Source organism: Botrytis fragariae, assembly GCF_013461495.1.
Source record: "Botrytis fragariae strain BVB16 chromosome Unknown tig00000061, whole genome shotgun sequence".
Classification (NCBI taxonomy): domain Eukaryota; kingdom Fungi; phylum Ascomycota; class Leotiomycetes; order Helotiales; family Sclerotiniaceae; genus Botrytis; species Botrytis fragariae.
Genome location: NW_023500994.1, coordinates 421098 through 434344, shown reverse-complemented (window position 1 = coordinate 434344; position 13247 = coordinate 421098). Strand labels below are relative to the sequence as shown.

General features: G+C 40.9%; 3 protein-coding genes across 3 annotated transcripts; 2 read left to right on the top strand and 1 right to left on the bottom strand.

The window, feature by feature from the left end:
• Positions 1 to 493: 493 nt before the first annotated feature.
• Bfra_008252 (uncharacterized protein) lies at positions 494 to 1928 on the top strand (the record flags this gene model as incomplete). Its single annotated transcript, XM_037338615.1, has 6 exons — positions 494 to 706; positions 763 to 973; positions 1039 to 1173; positions 1291 to 1614; positions 1662 to 1739; positions 1819 to 1928. The coding sequence occupies 6 exons, from the start codon at positions 494 to 496 to the stop codon at positions 1926 to 1928; spliced, it is 1071 nt and encodes a 356-aa protein (XP_037191921.1).
• A 463-nt stretch (positions 1929 to 2391) lies between these two features.
• Bfra_008251 (uncharacterized protein) lies at positions 2392 to 4561 on the bottom strand (the record flags this gene model as incomplete). Its single annotated transcript, XM_037338614.1, has 3 exons — positions 2392 to 2821; positions 2918 to 3185; positions 3253 to 4561. 3 exons carry the CDS (start codon positions 4559 to 4561, stop codon positions 2392 to 2394), a joined length of 2007 nt encoding a protein of 668 aa, XP_037191920.1.
• A 5364-nt stretch (positions 4562 to 9925) lies between these two features.
• Bfra_008250 (putative pantothenate transporter protein) lies at positions 9926 to 11934 on the top strand (the record flags this gene model as incomplete). The annotated part of the gene is made up of 8 exons (XM_037338613.1): positions 9926 to 10127; positions 10211 to 10374; positions 10464 to 10729; positions 10790 to 10895; positions 10944 to 11068; positions 11120 to 11440; positions 11492 to 11716; positions 11769 to 11934. 8 exons carry the CDS (start codon positions 9926 to 9928, stop codon positions 11932 to 11934), a joined length of 1575 nt encoding a protein of 524 aa, XP_037191919.1.
• Positions 11935 to 13247: the final 1313 nt, after the last annotated feature.

Sequence of the window (13247 nt, the reverse complement as noted above, 5' to 3'; positions counted from 1 at the left end):
TAGAATTTGCCTGACTCTATCGAGTGATTTTGTATGCACGCTACGTCAATGACAAAAATGTTCAAGTAAATCATAAATCAGAATTAAAACTTTTGTCCGAATATCGAAGAACTTGTAATGAAAGAAGATTCGAATCGATTTTCCTAGACGATAGAATAAAAGACTGGAAAGAACAATAGAGAATCTGCGCAACGAGTCGAAATGTATCTAGGACTGAGTGGTATGCTCAAGATAGACAAAGTCACGCACAGAGAACCATCTCGACTAGTTATGTTCTCTTTCGCATCATTCCGAAAAATAATCATATCATTATGTGCTATTGGAATATATCAAGCTGCTTCCTCGCATATTGAAATTGTTCGCAATCAGTAGTTACTTGTTGATTTAGAAATTCTGAAAGGTTCACGGCAGCGCGCACAACAGTTCCATTCTTCATTCTGTTCGTAATTTTCTCGAGGTGAGAGACGGACGATACAGCACTACTGTCATCCACATGATTTTCTCAATCCTCAAAAGATTGCTTGCCAGCTGTCTTATAGCGGTGCCCCTTATCGTTCAACCGTTGCCTATCTATTCCGAAACCTCTTCGGTTGCTACCAATGGCAGCTTTCTCGAACCGCGACTACATCGACAATTCAGAATCATGGACTGCGATCTAGAGCACACCGATGCGATCAATACTGCAATAGCAGAAATTCCGCAAGTCGTAAGTGGTTCTGATTATGTCAGACAATACAGCCTTTCTAATTAATGAAATATTAGCTTGCGAGAACTATGGTAAGACTCGAGGACCTTATCTCTCAGCTTGAAACTCCAGGTTTTGACATTTTTGAAGATCTTGATGATACTGATTATTCTACTCTTGATACCTTTGGTGTTCTTTACGGCAGATTGCTCTTAACCGACAGTGAGGTTGATGCAACAGATCCTGAGGATGAGCCAACCGCTGTTGATATCTTGAATGATTATCTAGGTGAGTAGGAAAAAAATTGCGAATTATTCCATGAGACTATCACCCGCTTACCCACTGCTTTATAGATTTTGCTGGCCTCATGTACAATGCAGTGGCAAGCATAGCCACCCAAAATCTAGATGTCACTTGCAACAATGATTGGACAAACGAGAAAAATAACGATGACGAGGACTACGGGAATGCAACTGGTAATGACGGAAGTAAGTTGCCAGTTTTTCTACCAATTATTCAAACCTACATATTGGAAGCATCCCATTCTTCTCATTTTTTTTGTCGACAACATGATATAAGTCAGTTGGCTTGCTGACAAGATATAGCCGATTACTATTATGACAAGTCCGGTAATAACTTTGGATGGATCCAAATCAAAAAGGTTTGTCAGAAACATCCCACCCTTGAAGGGTTTACTTTTAGCATTTCTTCCAACTTAATGGTCGAGAACCAAAATACCCTCGCCAGCATCATCGCTATATGCCCTCTGGCAACTAGTCGTGCCCAATTTAAGACTACACTTACCTCTATCAAAGACAAAACTCTTGCCAAATCAGATTCTCTGGAAAAGCTTGCCTCACAAACTGCCACGTTTTTACTTCTTCACGAATTTTCGCATGCCTTGTCCCTAGTCGGGGGTTATGCAAAGGGTGTGTACTTATGTCCTTCGTTTGTACCAGTAACTAATTGGATTCAGATGATAATGCATACTCGTGGGGCGAATGTCTACGATTGGTCGATGAAGGGTCAGTGGAAATGGCAATTTCGAACGCTGGTATGATAATTTCAAGGAAAATCTTCCGTACTCTACCCTAAGAGTCATTACAAAAACGCTGACTATTTCTAAATATCAGACAGCTTTGCTTTTTTTGCTGCTGCCATGTTTCTTGACACCTACACGTGGTATACCGGACAAGCATTACCAAAAGATGATCATATGGAATCAGAGCAGCGTAGATTCTAACTCAACATAAGAAGCTCTAGCTACCGTTTCATTCGTTACTGTCAGTAGGATAGTTGATCAGATATAATCTTTTACATGTTATTAAGACCACTCTACATAGAAGAATAGAATAACATTATCAATCCATGAGCAGTTTCACCAGTGACATAAATTATGAATTGTAAATATGATCTTGATACAGGTATCAACAAAATTTAATGATTTTAGATTAAGATAACTCTCGATTAACGTTTGAAAAAATGAAAAAACTAATACTGAACTTGTATGAGAATTAAACACAAATATAAAATTTATTGATATCTCTAATAATCTTCGAAGAAGAGTGATCAAAAATAAATCAACTCCATTGTACGTAGCTTTTAGAAAAGACGCGCGAAAAGACACGCGCTAAGATTGATACAAATTGACAGCCCATTCTCTACGTGTTTCCTCCCGATGAAAGCGACGATCCCTGAAAGTAATATCACCGGATGCCAGTTGTTGACCAAGACGTTGGCATCGGTGCCTTTGAAGCTTCATAACAATCTCCGATCATATCAAAAACCTTTGAATCGACTAGCTCAAGGTCCCCGCAGAGCATTCGCAATCTGTCAACCTTATGACCCAGTTCTTCGTAATTCCCACACTGATTAGCATAGTCCGTATACCATTCTCGCATTGCCTCTAAGGACCTCCACATTGTTATTGCGCTGAAATACGACTTCTTTGGGATTTGGGCCTCCTCGGCCTCGGCACCCAAAGAGGGAGTTAATGGTGGATACTGGTGAAAAAAATGAATTATATGTCGACCAGCTGAATTGACTGGAAGAGAACCAGTAGCTGGAAGTGAAGCAGCATCTGGTGGACTATCGCGAAGCAACGTCACCCACGTTTGTTCCTGGCCCATATTCTCTCTATTGGTCAAATGGTTAGTTATTTAGTCTGAATATATGAATTCTGTATGAGAAGGTTGAGAATCTGACAAGGGAGATGGTAATTAGAAAGCTTACGTTTTAAATAACTCATAAGATCTTTGAAAGAAGGCCTGCGTTCGTGGATCGTTCGATACTTCAAATCTCGTGACTTCCATTATTGGAAACCCTTTTCTGCGAGGGTTTGAGAGATAAGGAAACCCGACTTTGAAGGTTTCGGGCTCCCTTGTCAGAGCGGCAGTTAGAAAAACAAAATCGTTGACAAGATCTTGAACAATTTTCGTCTCCGAAGTGATGTCGACAGGATCAGGGCCTTCCGTGTACGGACTTTTTCTTTTATTCCAATCTATTCACCATCCAAGTCAGCTGGTACAATTTTAAACATTAGATCAAATTAAGAGATGCAAACTAACCTATCATCAAAATCCACTCATCCGGATCATGCACAGATCGGCCCCAATAGAGAGGAGCACGGTATCCAACATATATATCGATCTCTTTTCTGAGTTGTAAGAGCCTCTCTGAAATACTCTTCTTATCATGAACCTTTCCTGGTTCAAATTTTAGCCATAGAAGTTCTGTATCTGGGCAACGATTTAATCTATTTGGCAAACCATTTCCTGGACTGGAACGCATATTTGTGTGGAAATCTCCCATTTTCAAATAGCCTCCGCTCGGTCCAGGGAATAGACGTCTACCCACTGCTGCATCGTAAATTGATTCAGTGTGCTTGTCTTTAGAGCGTAGTTTCGTCCCAGAAGACGTCTCGCTATGATGTCGCAGAGGGGAAACCCGCAGCAGTAAAGCCAGGCAGTCAACATTGAATTGAGGCTTGGTATTGACGGATTGGCTGTTCTTTTTGATCTTGAATTCGATTTGGGCCGACTTGGAAATCAAGAACTCATTTATTGCGACCTCTTTTGCGCCTGTAGCTGCTATCTCTTCTTTGAATTCAGCCTTCGAATTTCTCGTGTATTCCTCCGTCAGATTCACTGATTTTTCGTCCCAATTCCAAGCTAGTATCATAAGGATCCTATCCTGGCTTTCCACAGCTGCAGGTATTAGATCTGCCCACTCTGCCACGTATGGATGGCCATTATCCTCCAGCCAGTTACCTGATGCTTCTTTTCCTTCTTGTCTCCATCTTCCTTCCCAAATTTTCACAATCTCGCGCACTTCGTCCCCAGCTCGTTCGAAGACCTCGCTATCGAACTTGAACATAAGGACCTCTAGTTTGTTCAGTTGTTCTACATGATTGGGTAGACTGATACGTAAGCATCTATTGGTTGGTCTGCGTTGGCTGGATAATTCTGACCGCATCAAAGTTACCCCAAGACTCTGCTGAAATATACTCCATTGCCTCGCATTTTTTGATTCAACGAGTAAACAGATTGTTTCTTGACCTTGAGCCATCTCTGTTCCCCAGTATTTTATAGAGCAGCCTTGGATAGTCGAAATGTATTCAAGCGTAGCGAGCCATATTCTCCCAGTCCTTGAGGATATGTCGATAACTGAGAGGCCTTGAAGAAGTTGAAACTGAACAATAATAAGGATTCCTTCCGTGATATTGTGCTTCTCAATAGGCTCGTTCCAGTGAATACCGCCGCATGCAGGGGAAAGCAGGATTGGCTTGTTCCTTTTCTCCATTCGAATTCGAGCTCTTCTCTCCTCTTGTGTTTCTTTTGGGCGTGGTGCCTCTGCGGTGCCAGTTGAAAAAGACATTGGTAATTAGTTGTGTTTTTGGATGTCAATAAAGTGGTTTTTGATGTTTGAGATTGTAAGTATCTTTTAGATAAATAGATATTGTTATCAAGAGTCATAGAATATTAATGGGAAGGAAGTTCATATAGAGCATTTCCCTAAGCTAAGCATAATACGGCCCAGTGGATGATTTGTAATGCAACCTATCTATCTATGACATTGTAAATCCCTAAGATCTGAGAACCGTATCTCTTATGATTCAGGTGCTGTGTGGAATGCTAGCCTTACAGAATCTAGACTGGAATGCTGAAAAAGAGTCCGAATGCATCGAATTCCTGAAATCTAATGCGCTCAAATTCTTTACCAACATTCCAGGTCTGTACGAATTTCTTTCAATACTTCTCCAATATTTCAGTTCCGTTTCTAGTCTTTCGGCATATTCCTACTGGTATGAAATATAGTAATGTAGTTGATGTATGAAAATTTACGAACTACCGTACCAAAAGTCTTAATACGGTTCAGGGGCCCAATATACGATACTATTCTCATATGATATACTAATTTCAACACGTGAATTGCCTAAATGAGCTATGTTAACCGTATACATCCAATTAGCTAAAATGATAGTTTCTAGTTACGTAATCGGAACTTTCGCCTATCGTAACCTTACATTACAACTTAATTGGCGACGACCGCAATGTAACCATATCATAGGACTTATAAATCAAAAGATATGTACTACAAGTCAGCTAAAATCCTTCCTTAACAGAAGAAACATCAACCGTGTTCTCCAAATGCTCATCTAGCGAGTTCATTCTTTCTAGATAACATCTTTACCAAACGCCAGTCTGAAATCGAGTCAACTCGATGCATCGAAACTTGAAAGGACTACATATTGCTGTTTTTGAACAAATCTTAGAACCCGATCGTCAAAACAAAGTTTCACCGGGCTTCAACAAACCGCAGAGCAAAGCCAATCCACGTTTCTACATCTCTCCTCCATACCGAATTTAAACAATAGGATAGCTAAATGTAGAAGTGTTTGTATGAGAAGGATACGAAGACGCGGTACCCATGTATGGTAGGTCCCAAATGTCTAATTGTATTCTATCTAAAGAGCTAGCTATTCTACAGAAGATAGTAGAGCTTAAATAAGGGCTATTAAAAAAGCTAGTTTCTTTTGGGCTTAGTACGGTTGCCATTGAATTGAAGTCATTCACCTATATTCACACAAGAAGTGTGGAGCGTCTCATAAACAAAAGGACTCGGAAAATCCTGCTCCTGCTCCACGCCCAATATCTCCGCTGTCTGATTCCAGAATGCTCCTATAGCAGGCATCAGCTGATTACATCTGATAAGATTTATAGGGGCGATATAACTCGGCAAACTTCGAAGTCGGGATCGTCACTAGAGACATTTTTGATACTGAGAAGTGTCTTGCTAACTTTCTGAGTAAGTTGTTGGATGAGCCCCGAGCTAAATTGTAGCGGAAATGTGGAATCTCCGTTGTTTCTCGCAAGGTCGATGAAGGCTTCGCGTTGTTACACTTCTATGTTGATTCCGTTGATAAAAATGATTATTTTAATGTTGTGTGTTTGAAAAAGTCAATGAGGCTTTTGTCAGAGAGACGGAAGTCATCTGTGGTATCATCCATAAGATTTATGTTCTTATTTATACCAAATCAAATCCCCACCAGTCGGGAGAATCTTTTACAGGAATGCAAAGCTTACACTCGAAATACTGTCTAAATTATATTTTCAATGACGACAAGCCCCAAAAACTTTCAGTGATCAACGACAGTCAAACTATCTTGGGATATGCTGATATTTTCTCATCTGCTACGGTGAAAGCAAGCTGAGTTTACCGCAGTACCGCCACTCACAAAAGTCTCGGTACTCCCATGGTTCATCTCATAGAGTTCAAATGACTACCCGCTCTGAGAATAGTTCTTTCTTGTTATACCTATTCTCATGTTGTGGACACTAGTCACTTTGTATCCACCTAATTAAACACTATATGATCTCAAGACATAATGAGTAAACCAAGCAAAACGCCGTTTTAGCAAACTCAAAGTCTCCGTGCCGCACAAAGCTATTTCCTTGTTATGATACTCTCATCATCGTCATTGTACTGTTTCTCCTAGGTCAGATCCATCTGACCTTAAATAGCGCGCTTGCCTCCCGCCTCTTAGAAAATACCCCCATTTTACGATACATGATTAGGGCCAGAAAGCGAGGATATTGATAATTGTCATCACTTATTCCATTCAGAATATACAGGTAGCTACTCAATCTGGGCCCATACCCGACATTGTCAATTCATTGACTGTCAAGAGCAATTAAAGCATCGAAATCAAAATCTTAACATTCGCTACACATTCAGTGTTGCGATTGAGATACATCGCATGTTGATTTTTTTGGTGAAATTGAGGAGGAAAGGACGTTGATCTTTGATATACCAGAAAGATGATTTTGAGGAGTTGCAATGAAGAATTCTTGGAGTCAATTGTGAACGAAGTGAAGGTAAAGTAGTTCTAAATGATCACTGCTAAAGCAAGTAAAGAAGAAGTATCTGAATGAGAACAAACAATAAAGACCATGGAAACCTCCCAGGTCTTATAGCAAATCTCAAACACGCAACAACCATAGCGAGGCTCAAGATATTGGAAATAGTTCTGATTCACATCGCCGCAAAAAATCATCCATGTGCATACTATTTTGAGCCACCCATCACCAGAATCACCAACTCCCAAACACAAATAGCAAAACACAATCTATCATAGTTAAATGACTAGGGGTCCCTACGCCAAGCCACGCATATGCTATTCCCGACAAATACAAGCTTCTGTGCCGCAACAAGCCACCCGGATATTGAGGTATCGATACCATTTTTATCAATTAGATCAGAACCTAGACTTACTTTATTCAAACTTTGAGACATGATACCCAGTAAACGAAGAAACGAGGATTAGGTTTCATTGCGGCGTCATTTAGACTGAGAAGCGATAAAAGGGAGGGTGACTTATATGAGCTAAGTGTACTACCTAGGTATATGTTGTATATCGTACCGAATATTATTCGCTTCCGATATCAGCATTACATCATTAATCAAAACCAATGCCGGACAATGAGTCTCATCAAATGCGTAAATTCTACCTCCCCTTCCACCACACAAACAACCCCCAATCTAAATCCTCAAATCCCGAACCACAAAGCACAAAATACACCAAACCAGTCATCAATTCTCAACCCCCACCCCACTCCCTTTCCCCCAAAATCATCCAACCAACCTAACAACAACACCAACTCCCGAACTTCACCCTGGATCAAGACCCTAAAATCCAGATAAACAAATCCCTTTTCCAGGTACACGCAGAAGACTTCTCTCAGCCTCAATTCAAAACCCCGCGCCGCATTCTCGTGCCCTCGCCAGGAAATAAACGTGGTCTTAGAGCCAGTGCTCTGAAATCCAGGGGCGCTGAAAAAAAACCACACTGGTGAGATTTGGAATTGGCTACTGTGCCACGACTAAAAAGATCTAACTCCCTGATCAAAATGCGGGATATCTATTTCGAGACCAACTACAGTGCACAAAAATAGTGCTTACATAGTCTACACTTACCCAAACTTCAAAGACCAGCTTAGAACTTTGGAAAATCCTTTGATTGTTTGTTAGACGGGAATCTTATGATGATCGATGATGGGGAGCAAGGATAGTCATAGATTTGTTCTCTGGTTAATAGTTTATAATGACAGCGATGATATGGATTCGACATATACTAACGTGGTCGTGGATATTGAAAGTACATGTCTCAATTTATCACTGGCTCAATCTACATCAAGATGTCTCTCTACTTGATAATTTTGCTTCCTTTAGTTTTCGTTAATACTTATTAGTTTTCGAACCGTTTGATCACACTGTTGCAGCTCTCTCCAGCTAGACTATTTGGCTTCTTTGAACTAATAAGTCCAAGGCTTTCCAGAGAAAGATGAGACGCAGCAGCTCCACAATCTTCGCAGTTTCTTCCATCGGCTCTACCTTTGTAACTTCAAAGAGATGAAGTAGTACCAACTACACACTCCAAAAAATAAGGACGGCTATCCTAAATATTGAGACTGTATCTAGATTGATAGCTACATGTAGGTTAGTTCCAAGGATTCTTTCAGCATGTGGCCAACAGTGAGGATATATGTTCTAGATAGTTCAAAACTGGCTTGATTCAAATCTTGCAAATTCTAATGAGAATACCTACGATTCAGCTAAAACCCTCAAAATAAAAGTTGATAGCATAAAAGTTGATGACATACGCTATAAGCTGTAAGACTGCAAATGTAATACAAGCACGATGATAGCTTGTCAAGGGTGTATTATTCTTTTCGTGATCTATTATGCTGGTTCAGAATTGTGATGACTTGATACTGTTTGCATTCTAGTGGTCATTTGGCTGTAAAGAAAAACCTGTTCATTTCAGCTTGAGTTTCTTTTATGATTCCTCAAAATCCTTCGTTAGGAAAGTATTGGTGTTGATAGAGGACAGTACAGAGCAGCTGTGGTGCAAAAATGAGGTTCAAAATCCACCACAAGATTTTTGGATCGTTGCATTACCAAAGTCAGCTTCCCATAAAATAACAAAAAAATTAAATTTTGCTTTCAATATTATTGAAACACTTGAAATGAGACTTTATTGGACTGATAGCAGAGGAGGCGATGCGGAAAGAAAGTCTCCATTGATATTACTGGAGTGCCTCGTTTGCAATATACAATGTTAAAATTATTCTGCTTGAGCTATGGTGTTCCAGGTAGAAGATCCTCCGGCGAAGTCTAGATTTCTTTCCCAATGTCATGTTGCGAAATTCTTGCAATTCTAGCAAATGATGCTTGATTCCACTGGGAAGTCGGAAGCCCCAATATTTGCGACAAGATAAGTACAATTTTCACCATTGCTCGCTTCGTCATTTACTATGATTTGAAAAAGATCAGATATCAAGTCTTTCATGACATGTTGTGAATGAATATGGCTGGCATCAAAACTTCACCAATGAAGTGCATCGAATATCTTATCTATCATCACGCAGCCCATGCATGGAGCACGTCATGAGGGGTACATTGAAGTTTTGCCCGCAAACCAAATCGTGAAGACTACAGAAACCCTTTCGGAGAAATATTTAGCAATGTACATGGTAGAAATGCCGACCAACGTAGGGTTGTAGATACTAGGTAGTCGATGGTGTCAATGGCAAGGATCATATCGAAATATTAGCAGCCCGACCTTTCGAGGGCGTGGTTCCGCACAATTTGTATCAGATAATTTACATAAATCAACAGCCCTTCTATCATGCAGAAGGAACCTTCATCGGCACTCTGTCAATTCTTTCTATATTGAAGATGACTTCCGACAAAAATAACTTGGTTGTAAATGACCACGTGATCGACAATTCCAGTTCAGAAGAAGTGTCGAGCTCGATCATCAAGGAGGAAACGAAGAAAACGTGGACTAGTTATATATGGGATAGTTTGGATAAATCCCCTCAAGAGAGACGGTTTCTGTTCAAGCTTGATTTGGCAGTGTTGACGTTCGCTTCTCTGGGTAAGTTTTGTTGTCCATTTCCAACGCATTTGACACTCTCATAAATGAAAAGACTTCCCAATTTTGACTAACCAATAATGTAGGATATTTCATCAAGAATTTGGATCAGCAAAACATAAACAATGCATTCGTCTCGGGTATGAAAGAGGATCTAGGTTTGTATGGAAACCAACTCAATTACATGGTCGCAACATGGACTGCAGGATATGTAATCGGCGAGATTCCGAGTAACATTATACTCACTCGAGTACGCCCTTCTATATGGATTCCCACCATTGAAGTAGATACCCAATCCCTATTGATGATGGTTGAGTATGGTAGCTAACAGTCTTGCAGGTAGTCTGGACAATCTTGACGATGTGTATGTCGCGGTGTAATAACGTATCGCAAATATATGCATTACGCTTTTTGATTGGTTTGGCTGAGAGTGGTTTCTATCCGGGAATGCAGTACATCATCGGATCGTGGTACAGAAAAGACGAGTTGGCTAAAAGATCGTGCATATTCCACGCTACAGGTGCACTTGGATCAATGTTTTCCGGATATTTGATGGCTTCCGTGTACCATCTCGGTGGCCGAGGTGGTCTAAAAGGTTGGCAATGGTAAGAAAAGCGAAAGGGAGTATCGTCAGCCTGCTGTAATGGTGACTAACCGATACATAGGCTGTTTGTAATTGATGGTGTCATCTCCCTTCCCATTGCCATAGCAGGATATTTCATCCTCCCAGATGTCCCAGAAATTGCCAAGGCGTGGTACTTCTCTAAAGAGGTTTGTTATCAACGAACCTGTTGGTTCTCTTTGCTGATTCTTCAATAGGAATTGGACTATGGTAAGAAACGCATGGAATTGGAAGGTCGGGAACAAAGAAAGCCGTATACCAGAGCAAAGATAACAAAGATTTTCTCATCTTGGCATATATATGCTCTTACTCTCTTATATGTGTAAGACTCGAGTAATTCAAAGCAAAGTAGATGCAGCTGACATCCATTCAGAACTTTCAACAATGGGGCGAGCGGAGCGGCACCAGTTTTCTCCCAATTCCTCAAAAACTCGAAAAATCCTAAGTATACAGTGGGCCAAATAAACACGTACCCGACAGGTACTTCGGCAGTACAAATTGTGACCACGCTTGCGTATGCCTGGACTTCAGATACTGTCTTGAATGGAAAACGCTGGCCACCCATTGTTTTTGGCGGAGCTGTGAATATCATATGTTACGTTTCTCTCGCGATATGGGACATACCCATTGGTTGGAAATGGGCATGCTATTATCTCATGGGTTCCGGGTATGGCCTTTCTGGTCTTTGCATGGCGTAAGTTGCCACGGGCCTCATGTATATGTTAAGATACTAACAAATGACCAGATGGGCGCATGAAATCTGTAATAAGGATAATGAAGAAAGGGCAATAGTCATTGCGACTATGAATGAAATGGCTTACGTTCTTCAAGCTTGGTTGCCATTGATTGTTTGGCAACAAGTTGATGCTCCGCAGTATCGAAAGGGTTTCATCACCATTAGTGTACTTTCGTTCATTCTTATTCTGACGGCGTTTGCGATCAGAATATTGTGGAAGCGGGAGAAACTCAGGTAGGTAGCTTATGGATCAAAGTTGACCGTTTCGATGCTGATGCAGATTTAGGGAAGCCAGAGACAAAACGGCTGAGTCATTGACAAGTAATGAAAACAATGAGAGACAGTTTGAAGATGTTGGAGTGGATGTGAGCAAGGCTTTGGATATCAGTGTAGGAGAAGGAAGCGTCTCTGGTCCACATTCTAAAGACCACAGTTCTAGGATCGATGAATGAGCAACCCTGATTTGATGTTGGCTTCCCTGGAGGGGATCATAGCGCCACCTCGCCCATTATAAGAATAGGTACTCCAAACTGCCATTACCAGCAGCTGAAGTTCGGCCGCGGCATCAACTGTGCGATCGTCTGTTGAAAAGCACAACTGCCCGCCGTTGTCCTGAGACATAATCAAATCGAATGTTTGGCCCGATTGTCTGTGGACGACACATTCTTCCCATGCGGTCGATTTTCATACTATACAGATGGTTCACATGATACAGAGTTCATGACTACCCAACGTGACTATCTATGCAGTGAATGTTGAGTGATAGTTAGTCGTGATGGTATCAGATATTAGTTGCTGGGCAGTGAGGTTAACTCCCTCGTGTTCATTGACAAAATAGGCAAAATTGACAAAATGGTTGATTATCATTGTCCTATCGATAGAAGTGGGACCCTCATGAGTCGCATGTGGTGGGGTTAACGATCAACCAATGAGAAACCGGCATCTCGATGAAGCGACCAACCCATAACGGCTTAAGAGTTACAAAGCCTTTGAATGATAAATGAATGATATAAACTCATGGAAAGGAATCTGTAGAGGTAGAGAAGAAGAAAGAAGTAATAGTTACTACCAATATAATCTGATTACATCAAGAGCGCATCGAAACAGCGAGGACTGTTAATATAATTTCTCCCCCCCAGTTCCCCTCTATCCCCATTATTCGGACCACACAGGACGAGAAGAGAGAGCCTTCCGTCTGGGGTGTAACATGCCAAGAACTTCATCTCGAATTCTGCCCGTCAAGTAACCATTCACCGCCTGCTTAAACGACGTAGGATCTTCTTCGGTCCAGTCTAAATTTATTATCAAGGTGGGATGTGGGAGAAAAAAAAATCCTAAACCTTCAAAATGTCGTCAAAGTTATCTTCTGTTCGCAGATATCTGCTCAATTTTCGACCTTTCAGTCACCATCAATTCCATTTGGATTGATTGTATATCTTCCACTTGAAATTCAATTTACAACACGATTATCCTCTTTCAACTTTTCTCCAAAGAGTCATATTGGAAGAGTCCTAAGAGTAGGTTCGTTCTCCTTCTCTTGCAAGTTCGCGAATTTTTACGTCACGTACTCTTCTATGAGTTACACCACAATGAACCTCCTGAACTTTTTCCGGCGAAAAGTACAAATTGTTACACTCAAAAGCAGGATTCTGCGAATTCAGTTGTTGGAATTTAAATACCCCCCAATCTGACTTTGATTCCTTATCAGTAACGGAACTAACGGAGTCGACATAGAATCCAAATAATTACTCCATAAAACTCCTAC